General features: G+C 38.4%; 1 protein-coding gene across 14 annotated transcripts in view; it reads left to right on the forward strand.

Annotated features, from left to right (window-relative positions):
* Positions 1 to 11423, forward strand: part of TP53BP1 (tumor protein p53 binding protein 1) — a 70210-nt gene that overhangs the window by 35062 nt on the left and 23725 nt on the right. For 5 of the 14 annotated variants that reach the window (XM_021096915.2, XM_021096926.2, XM_021096921.2 and 2 more), the window contains 3 exons: positions 2160 to 2217; positions 5067 to 5159; positions 9526 to 10009. In XM_021096915.2, the coding sequence (XP_020952574.1) occupies positions 2160 to 2217; positions 5067 to 5159; positions 9526 to 10009 (635 nt within the window). Of the gene's footprint in view, positions 1 to 2159; positions 2218 to 5066; positions 5160 to 9525; positions 10614 to 11155; positions 11261 to 11423 lie in introns of all 14 variants that reach the window. The other 9 variants (XR_014812385.1, XR_014812386.1, XR_014812394.1 and 6 more) reach the window with 4 other exon arrangements.

Here is an 11423-nt window from a genome sequence, read left to right on the forward strand (position 1 = left end):
ACCCCTGGCCTGGGAACTTACATGTGCTGCAGGTGTGGCCCTAAAAAGATAAAAAAAAAAAAAAAAAGACAGCAATGTCATGCAGAAGTAAGATATATCTAAAAATGTACATTGGACTTGGCAATTGGAATCTGGTGACTGTAGCTAGAACTATTTCAGTATAGTGGTTTGGGTGGGAGCTATACTGAAGGAAATTGAAGAGTGAAGGAGAGAAGAGGCAGCAGATTTATGCTACTTTTGAGAAGTTTATGTGAGAAAGGAAGAAAAAATATAGCAAGTTAGAGGGAAATAAAGGATTGAAGGAGTTTTGTTTTTCATTTTAGGCTGAAGGAAATCTAGGCAGGTTTATAGATTGAAAGAAAGTCTCCAAAAGAGAAATGGGTTAAAAATGAGGCCTCTGAGAGAGACAGGAGGGGAGGCTTTTGTAGACCACAGATAAACTGGGTGAACTTGAATAAGACAGACTTCTCATTCTCAGACCAAAGAAAATAAATTTTAGCTAATATATTTTGAGTTTTTAGCCATCTGCCAGGCATACATGCCATACATGTGCAGCTCATTAAATGTCATAGCAAACCTGTAAAGTGGATCCTATGTTATCATTTTGCAGGTAAGAAAACTGAGACACAGGAATGTTGAGCATGTTCCCTAGAGTCATGCAATTAGTAGTTAGTAAATAGAGTAGTCTAAATTCAAGGTAGTTCGGAGAACTAGAAGTCTGGTTCCAGATTAAAAATGCTGTTGTGCTTCTCAGTGCTTGTTGATCAGATTCTTAGAACCACAGTAGAAATAGAGTATAACATGTTTCTCTCCTTATTGTTAGAGTTATCTTCTCTGAAATCAACAGGTACGTAGTAGTAGTCTTGAATCTTTAGATTTGAAATCTTTAGATTTGAAATTACAATTGGGAAGACTTTAAAGGAGCCAAATGTTAAAGATGACCAAATGTTAAAGATGACCACATTAGTAAATTTTACTACTTTTCCTGAAGTTAGGAGTATAGTATTGGGCACTGTACTCAGTTTTCCTCATATCATCGTTACAATGAACCTATGAGGTTGGTTTTCTTAAAATCTATATTTTACTATAGATGAGGAAACTGGCTAAGAAGGTGTAGTTTACTTCCAGGTTGCATTACTAAATCCAGCCCTGGCTGGAGCCAGGACCTTAGCCAGGGCCCTAACCACCAAATTTGGGCTGCCTCCTTGATGGACTGTTCAGATTATGTTGGGTTGTGGGTCTTTTAGAAATGTTTAAAAATATTTGTTATTTTCTCTAAGGCTGGAATTAATTGTAAATGAGTAAGTTTTAATCCCTTGACATTAGTGACATTGCTTAGAGAATATGAGATTCATTTTAGTATGATCTTTAATTTTTGCTACAGATTCTTTATTGAAAATGTGTTTTGTTTTTCAAACATCTGTCCCAAAAGCACTTTGGGAAGAACTTGAGTACCTTCTATGTGTAGGTTCTCTTAAAACTGTATACTGTTTAAAATTTGTGCATGAACCTAAGATACTTTCCTATGTAATTTATTAAAGTTTTCTTTTAAATTTGTTTTGAAAAGTTTTCAGTTAAAATTTGGTTTGGTTTTTGGCCATGTCCATGGCATGTGGAAATTCCTGGGCCAGGGATTGGCCCCTGTGCCACAGCAGTGACAATGCCAGATTCTTAACCTGCTGTGCCACCAGGGAACTTCTGTTTTGTATTTTTTTTACTACAAGATTTTTTTAATTGTATGGAAAGAGATGAATTGAGATTCAGAAGTTTCATTTTCATTTTTACCTGTTATTGCTTAGTAATTTATTATATCGTATTTCTGGAGAACCTTCTAGTCTTCTATAGCAATTTTTAAAGAAAATTGGTGGAGGTGAGAAAGACAAGGTCATTAAATGATAAAAAAATCTAATATGTTCACTTATTATTCTTAATCCATTTCCTTTTTACTATTTGTTGCAAATACTAGTAGAGCGGGATTTTATTTTTTAATTTTTATTATTGTTTTTTATGTCATAGAGAAAGGAAAGCTTCAATAGCTCCTGAAATCCAAGTGTTATTTTAGAGCATCTTTGGGGTTGAGCAGGCTTTTAGAGAAGGTTTTAGGTCTCATACTGAGTTGTTTCTCTTTCCTTTCTTTTCTTGCTTTTGTTTTTATTCAGAGCCTGCAATTGGTGAAAGAAAAAATGGATCTACTGCTGTTGCTGAGGCTGTTGCCAGGTAACCAGAGCTGGTTGCTATTTAGAGTTTAATATACAGCCACTGGTAATGAGGGGAAGGTAATTTATCAAGAGAAAAAAACTTAAAACGAAACTTCAGCATAAGGGATTTAGCAATGTGTTGAATCTAATTATAGACTTTGTTATTAATACTTTAATAAAGCTTTTGCTATACTTAGAACTAAGATATTTAGTGATGTTTCCCTTTCTTCCTTTTGTTCATGTGGGAGTGCCCTTTTTATCTTTTTCATGGGTGAGACTGAGATTGCGGTTATTGGTGAGGAAACAGGATAAACAAGAGATAGCCATAGATAGACCTTTTCCTTCTGAGATATACCACCCACCCCCAGCACAGTCATGGCCTCAGGCCAGATCTCTTCTGCCTGCAAAATTAGCTGCAGTCTTAAACTGTTTTTTGCTTTGTCATGAATGCTGTAATGCTTTGAGGATGAGCATGACCCCCATACTGAGGCTCAGGTGGTAAGCTTTGCCATCTGGTGGCCATGAGAATAGAATTGTTTTAATGATTTCTGGCATGAGTTAATCCTAGTATGAAAATATAGCAGCAGCTGTTGAAATATAGGTGAGGATTCTTAAATTAGGCTGGAAAGGTACTATAAGTAAGTAAAACAGGCTAGGTATAAAAGGATGAAATGTTGGAGTACCTATGTGGCTCAGTGGTAATGAACCTGACTAATATCCATGAGGATGCGGGTTCCATCCCTGGCCTTGCTTAGTGGGTTAAGGATCTGGTGTTGCCATGAGCTGTGGGTGTAGGTTGCAAACACAGCTTGGATCCTACATTGCTGTGGCTGTGGTGTAGGCCAACAGCTCCAGCTCCGATTTGATCCCTAGCCTGGCAACTTCTATATGCCACACTTGTGGCCCTAAAAAGAAAAATAAAAGTGTGAAGTGTTGATAGTGATGGCCGAGTGAATGTGTGCTTCCATTTAAAAGGCAAGTAGCCCCATTCGGTCCTAGCCACTCATTACAGTGTAGACTTACTGTTTTCAAATCTTTAAATTTTTAAAAAGAAATCGAATTTTAAAAAATAAAGTTTCCTTTTTGGTAGGTCAGATAAAACATGTCGCTGGACTAAATATGATGCTAAGTTTCAAGTTTCTGACCCATCTAAATCCTTTGATTTGGGCCAAGTTGTGTCTTGAGAGATTCTGGGTTTTTGCATATTTTTTTAATCTGAAGTATAAGTACTTTGAATTCTTATTCAGTTGAAGACTCCTTAATGATATGTAGTCTTAATAAATTGAAGAAAATGGAGTTTATACTTGATCTTTTTAGTTTTAATAGAATTGTATACCGGACCTAAACTTGTTATTACTATCGTCTATGCATGTGTCAGTAAGGAGGGAACAGAATGTACTGCTGAAGCTTTGCAGACCGTGTGGGTGGTATGTAGGGATGGAAAAATGGGGAAAACACTTGAGGCGAGGGTTGGATTGGAAATAATAAGAATCTAGATTTTAATCTTGGACTATTCACTTTACCATGGGTTCATCATAAGAAATTATTTAAAAGTAAGCTTTGTTTAAATGGCCCCTGCTTCCTCTGCATTGAGGTGAAGCAGTACCACTCTTTTTTTAAGTGTCGTCTGTAACTGGGTTCTGTGCAGATTACTTGCTGCCATGTTATTTCTTTCTCACACATTTCATTATTGAGGATTCAAGCATATGCAAAAGTAAAGAGAAGGAGTTCCCGTCATGGCGCAGTGGTTAACGAATCCGACTAGGAACCATGAGGTTGCAGGTTCGATCCCTGCCCTTGCTCAGTGGGTTAACGATCCGGCATTACTGTGAGCTGTGGTGTAGGTTGCAGACGCAGCTCGGATTCCGCGTTGCTGTGGCTCTGGCGTAGGCCGGCGGCTACAGCTCCGATTCGACCCCTAGCCTGGGAACCTCCATATGCCACGGGAGCGGCCCAAGAGATGGCAAAAAGACAAAAAAAAAAAAAAAAAAAGTAAAGAGAAAAGTATAATGAACCACCATGTATTAATCACCCAATATTAAAAATTATCAACTCATGGCTAGTCTTGATTAATTTATGAATATTTCCAGCACTCTCCTTTCTACCAGATTTTTTTTTTTTTTCTTTTTTGGCCACCCCATGGCATATGAGAGTTCCTGGGCCAAGGATCAGATCAAAGCAGTTGTGACCTACGCTGAAGCTGTGGCAACATCGGATCCTTAACCCACTGCTGGGAATCAGACCTGGTCCCAGTGTTCCACAGATGTCACCGATCTTGTACTGCAGTGGAAACTCCTCCACTGGATTATTTTTAAGCTTATTTTTGCATTATGGAATCTGTATATATACCAGTGCTATCTCTAAAAGATAAGAATTCTTTATTTTGAACTTAACCACAGTACCATATAATGCTTTTAAAAATTGGCATTGATTTCTTAAAGCCGTCAAATATTCAATATTCATGTTTTTATGATTGCCTCATAAATTCTTTTATTTCCTGTGGGGTTTTTTTGGCCACACCTGTGGCATGTGAAAGTTCCTGGGGCAGGGATTGAATCCAAGCCACAGCTGTGACCTATGCCACAGCTGTGGCAACTCTGGATCCTTATCCCATTGTGCCAGGCCAGGGATTGAACCCACCACCAGAGAGAAAGCCAAATCCTTAACCTGCTGTGCCACAGCAGGAACTCCAAAAGTGTTTTATTACACTATTTGAAGCAAGTATGAGGAATTTGCATTTTGGTGTATGGAGGTTTGGAGTTTGGGATTCAGAAAAAATTTTATTCTCTCTGTACCTAAAAGGATAATTTCCAGAGGTACTTTTCCTTTCAAAACTAACAAAGTATTTTACTTTAATTTATTTCTTAGTCCCCAGAAGACCCTGTCTGTGTTTGGCTGTGTCTGTGAAGCCCAGCAAGAGGATGAGGCTCAAAATCAGGAACCCCCTTCTGCACCCATCAGGCGAGCATTTATTTTCCTAGCATCTTTTGGGCTACATTGATTCACAAAATGGTTGGTAGCAAAATCTAGAATACACTGCTACTGTTTGTGAACTTGAGCTTTTTTCTGAGGAAATGTGACATATTCCAGATGGATTTATAAGTTGAGGTTTCATGAAAAAATTTTAAAAATATTTTATAGATAGAGTTTTGTCTGTATCTGCCAGTTCTATCAATTTGAAATGATTTAGCCTTCATGAATTTATGAAAATATTCTCTATTTCTAAGATTATTTCCTTTTTCTTTCTTCTTCTTTTTTATTTTTGGCCATGGTGTGCATTGGCTTGATGTGAGATCTCAGTTCTCAGACCAGAGATTAAACCTGGGCTGTAGCAGTGAAAGTGCATAGTCTTAACTACTAGACCATCAGGGAATTTTCCATATTCCCTTTTTCTTAGTTTCAAAAATGTTTCCTTTTTGTTTTTGGCTGCACCTGCAGCTTGCGGAAGTTCCCAGGCTAGGAATCAAACCTGCCTCACAGCAGCAAGCCAAGCTGCTGCAATGACAATGCTAGATCCTTAATCCACTGTGCCACTAGAGAAGTCCAGAAATTTTTTTTTAATTTTGTTTTTAGAGCTGCATCCACAGCATATGGAAGTTCTCAGTCTAGGGATTGAGAGCTACAGCTGCGACCTACACCACAGCTCATGGCAATGCCATATCCCTAACCCACCGAGCAAAGCCGGGAGTCGAACCTGAAACCTCATGGTTCCTAGTTGGATACGTTTCTGCTGCAGCATGATGGGAACTCCAGAAAATGTTTACTTTTAACAGACTTTTTATTTCCCTTTAGTGTTCCATACAGCAAAACTGAGATGTTAAACATCACAAATTTAAAAGTTTGTCCTACTTGATGGAACTAAAATTTTCCCATAATTTCTTTACTTCATCCTCTCTTAAAACAGCTCGGAGGCAAGAAAAAAAATTTTTGAGTTACAGAGTATTTCTTCTCTAATTAAAAGAGTATCTTGTTTGGAATATGTGATTCTTATATTTAGGGAAGTAAGTAATGGCAATGTAATAAGCTTGTATTTTCATGATGGTGTAGAATCTTTTGTCTCTAGAATTCAGAGATTTTTGTAATTAGGGAACATAATAATGTTTTGTTAGCATATATTGCTAATAGTGTTATTTGCAACATAATTTCTTTGTTCCTTACTGATAGAAATTCTTAAGAGAAACATGTCCTTGCTTTTATCAGGTATTTTGATGATTAAATGTGAGCCTGTTGGTATTCTTGGGAATCAGCCCAGGTCATATTCTCTGTTGTATCAGGAAGCTTGTTAGGTGAAGTGCCACTTTGCATGATTCCCAAAGTGGTATGTATGGTCTTGGCCTAGCAAATACAAAGTTTATCAGTTGCATTGTATTATTTTCCTATTTCATTAGACTGTTTTAAAATAGAGGGGACTAAGATGTTGGTGATTTTTGTTTAACCTTGGTGGAACAAGGGGCTAAAAACCCACCTGATTTTCATTGCAGTGCCTCCACGAATAAACAGTCAGAACAGAATGGTTAGATGTTGTTCAGTATAGAGGTTTATTCTTCCGTGTTTCACTTTGGATTAATTTTGCCCAGGCTTTTTCTGCTAAAATTTGCTTTCTTTATGTCACTTTCTAAATCTGACATGCAGTGACCAGAGTAGAGTTTTTTTTTGCTGTAACTAATGAAGAAAGAGAAGCGTGGTCCCTCTTACAATTATTGGTTATCTTTTGTCTTCTAAAGCTCTCTACTGTTACTGAAAATGCCTTCTCTGTTGTTTCTTGGGACGTTAATATACCACAGCTTTATGGTAGATATTTTTTGGAGGAAAGTGACTGATTTGTATCGTTTGACTGATGCTAATATAAGAAGGATAAATATCAAAATTCAGATATTTGACAGAAATCTGATAAATATTGCTAGTGTTGCAATGAGATACCTTTAGTCTTTAGAGAGGAAGGAGTTCTGATTAACAGTTTAGGGGGAAAAAAGCAACCTAATATTTGTCAATTAAGAATTAAAAAGCCAAAAATAAAACAAAGCTTTGTTTTGTTTAATGAATGAATTAATTTTTTTTTGGTCTTTTTAGGGCCGCACCCAAGGCATATGGAGGTTCCCAGGCTAGGGGGTCAAATCAGAGCTCTAGCCGCCAGTCTGCACTACAGCCACAGCAACGCCAGCTCCAAGCCGCATCTGCAACCTACACCACAGCTCACAGCAACGCCAGATCCTTAACTCACTGAGTAAGGCCAGGGATCGAACCTGCATCCTCATGGATACTAGTCGGATTCGTTTCTGCTGAGCTACAAAAACAGGAACTCTGTGAAGCTTTGTTTTAGAAGTGTAATTATCTTCAGAAGTTCTACCCTAAATAAGTATCTTCCGAGGTAAAATGTCTAGGCTTGAGGGTGGGTAACAGTGGCAATTGAATTCTTTAAATGGTTTAGCAAATCTTGTCCCTTCTAGCTCTTGGCTCACTTTCTGTTGTTGCCTAGGTGTTGATATGTTAGATGTCTTAGAGATTCAAACATGAGTGTTCAGTTCATGGAGAAAATGAATTGAGTCTCCTTATTTGCTTTGTTTTGTGCAACTAGTGTTATACTCAGCTGAGCATCTATTGTGTACCTAGCATTATGCTAAGTAATTTATACGTATGGTCACTTATGAACCAGGTAGATATTAACTCATCTGTCTTTTGGTGATCTTATTCTTACCTGTTCTTTACTGAACTGGATATCCTCATTCAGTTAAAGTTCTTGGCAGGACACAAGTTATAAGAACCAAAAGAATACCAGGCTCTCTTTGGCTAGAACTCACTTCTGAATCCCGCTTTGGTCTCTTGTTTTGGTAAGCTGAGCTGTACAAGATAGAAACTTCAGAAACTTCTCTTTTTCTTTCTTCTCCAAGATCCAGAGAAGAACAAGCCCTAAAGAGCTCTTCATGCTTCCTTTTTCTGTCTTTCAGGTCAGTTCAACTTCTAAGGGCGAGAGCTTCTTCCAGGTTGTAGACTGCTTGCTTTGTTTAGATGACTAGCTCCATCTTTTTCTGGCCATATACTTTTTTGGCAACATGTGACTTAGTTTCTAGACCTCTTACCATCCTGGATATTATCTTCTGGTATACTCAGTTTATGCCTTGTAAAATACAATAACCCCAAAACATTCTAGATAACTTTCCATAGTCAGTTCAGATTGGGTTGTTCTTTTCTTTATTCTTGCTATTATATATTTAATACTGCCTAAAAATGCATTAGTTTGTTGTTCACAATACAGTGACTCTGTGAACTTATGATGTAGTAAAAAGAAGTAAAGGATATTTTCTATATAAACACAATTGTACAATTAGTTTATTTAATCTGAGAGTAGATTTTTGCAGTTGATTGAGAACATTCTTTTGTTGAAAGTAAATTAAGCTCTTTATATTAATCCCTATGTTAAATGTTTTAAATATAGAGATGAATAAAACATGAATGTCAGGTTTCTGTGTAACTTGCTCACTTGGAGTAAATCTGGGCCCATTTATTCTGGTGTATTGTTAAGGACATTTATGAAAGCTCCTAAGTGGGAATTCCTGTGGTGTAGCAGGTTAAGGATCTGAAGTTGTCACTGCTCTAGCTCTGGTTGCCAGTGTGGCACGGGTTTGATCCCTGGCTCAGAAATTTCTGCGTGCTGTGGGTGTGGGGGGAAAAAAAAGCTCCTAGGCATCTTAGGATTTCATGGTATCTGGTTTGTAGGGGACATGCCTCAAATGCTTGTGGGATATATGAATAAATCACTGATAGCCAAATGGAAGGCTAATGAAAAGAACTGTGAAGAACAAAGTCATCCTGACATGGTTAGTTCTAGATAATGCCATAGCTAGCAAAGCTAGAATCTCACTACAACTCTTTGGTTTACAAATTGGGTTTGTTTTCCTAAAATTATTAGTCAAGGGGTAATGAACAGTATCTAGGATGCTAGGAGTTGTTCAGGGGATGTTAGAATCATTCATAAAGCCAAATGAGACATCTTGACCTAATTGATCCTGTTTTGAAGTAGATCCCTAAGTTGCTTTCATTGTCTATGACATCAGTAATAGTTTTACATCTTTCGTTTACCTTATTTTCCTATGTCAAGGTTCAGAGTTCATAGCTAATGGAGAGAATAAATTTTATGGCTATTTTTTTTTTTACCACTGTGGTGGAATAGTCCTGTGTATGAGCATCTTATAATGTGATAGGCTCTGTCACCTTATTTTCTCCCTTCCCCACATTTCTCAAATTGTCAAATTATGGTTACCCCTTTACCCCCCACCCCCAACACACTCTTGCTTACTTGACGTGGTTTCTTTATGTGCTTGATTTTCAGGGGGAACTTGCTCCATTTTCCAAGTACTCAAGATAAAGAGGAGAAAGGAAAATTAGAAGGTGACCAAAGGACTAGGCAGAGTCAACAGCCTATGAAGCACAGTAGTCCTGTCAAAGACCCTGCTTCTCCTACCTCCCAGCAGATGGCCACACAGGAGCCATCCAGTCCTCAAGGGGAAGCAATGGAGATAGATACACTGGAAAGCCAGAAAGAAGGGCGGAATATTAGTCAGGAAAAACCTAGTAAGGCGTTGGTTGAAAGGCCCAGCCAAAATAACATAGGAATCCAGACCATAGAGCATTCCCTGTGGGTCCCAGAAACTGTTTCAGCAGCAACTCAGACTGTGAAGAACGTATGTGAACAAGGGACCAGTACAGCAGACCAGAACTCTGGAAAACAAGATGCCACAGTTCAGACTGAGAGAGGCAGTGGTGAGAAGCCAGTCAGTGCTCCTGGGGATGATACAGAGTCGCTCCATAGCCAGGTGAGAGAAAGTATAGGGCACCTCAGGGGCCCTCTTTTCAACTTTCTGGATTCCCAGAGAATTTAAATTGTGGTACTTCCACCTAATGATAATTCTTAACAGTTTTATACAAACCAGTGGTTGAAAGATAAAAATAATTTATCCAGGATAGAGGTAGGGCAGTGAAAATTATGAATAGCTATAGCCAATAGATAGTCTTTGAGGGAAAATAGAATAAGGCTAGAGTTTGTCAAGTAGGTCTTTACTGAAAGAGAAAGTCAAGAATGTAGTCCGGGTCCTATAATACTTTTCTGCATTCAGTTTTTCCTTCTGCCATCATTTTTCATCCTCCTTTATAACTATCAGAGCTGATTGCTTCTCCCTGAAGTCTGTTTCACCATGGTTCCAGGAACTGAGAGAGTAGAAAGTAAAGGAGGAGGGGGTGGAAAAAGCATGCAGGATAGTGTATCACAGTATTGGAAACAAGAAGCAGTAACAGGGAAGGTCCCCAGATGACCAGGGACTATAAAAAGAGGCTAAGACAAGGGAGTTCCCATAGCGGCTTAGCAGAAATGAATCTGACTAGCATCCATGAGGACGCAGGTTCAATCCCTGGCCTCGCTCAGTGGGTTAAGGATCTGGCATTGCTGTGAGCTGTGGTGAAGGTTGGCAGCTGCAGCTCCCATTCAGTCCCTAGCCTGGAAACTTCCGTTTGCTGCAGCTGCACCCCTAAAAAGGCAAAAAAAAGTGGCTAAGACTAGACATATTGGGATGAACGTGAGACTGGAAGAAGAACAAGTTCTTGGGAACAGAGCAGGGAAGTGTAGGTACTAGTGAAAATTCTGTGGGTAAGAAGTGGTGGTAGTAATGTATCTACTAATGAGAGGAAGTTCATAAAATTTCATCAGATGGCAGGAGGTTCCATGGCAGGGAAAATTTGGAAGTTAGTAATTGTGGTTATATTGTGTTTTCAGTTGCTCTGGTAAATCATCTTCACTTGAGATCTGCCTAGGAAAGCTTCAGAAGTGAAGTGCCTCTCCTTTGAATGGTCCAAGTTGTTTGTTTTATAAAAATAAAATGTAGTTCTTATTTGTTGAACACCTACATTATATCAGCATTGTGCTCAAGACAACCCATGAGGTTGGTATTGTTATTCCCATTTCACAGGTAAAGAAACCAAGCTGAAGAGAGGTTAAGTAACTTGCCCAAGATTTTGCCATCAGTAGGTGGCAGAACTGGAATTTGAACTCAGCATATCTGACTTCAGAATCGGTATTCTTTTCATTATGCTATGTTGCCTTTCTATTTTTTGATCGTAGCTTGTGTGGTCTTGTTCTGTTTATCTATGCCTCTCCAAAAATCCTGTTCATATTAGTCTTTATGGTACCACAATTGCTGAGAACTAAAGCTGTCAATTCATAGATTCAGAAGCATA

The sequence above is a fragment of the Sus scrofa genome, chromosome 1 (genome assembly GCF_054392235.1).
Source record: "Sus scrofa isolate SSC_HxYL_T2T_F1_AM1 chromosome 1, Sscrofa_HxYL_maternal_Yorkshire_Landrace_v2.0, whole genome shotgun sequence".
NCBI lineage: Eukaryota > Metazoa > Chordata > Mammalia > Artiodactyla > Suidae > Sus > Sus scrofa.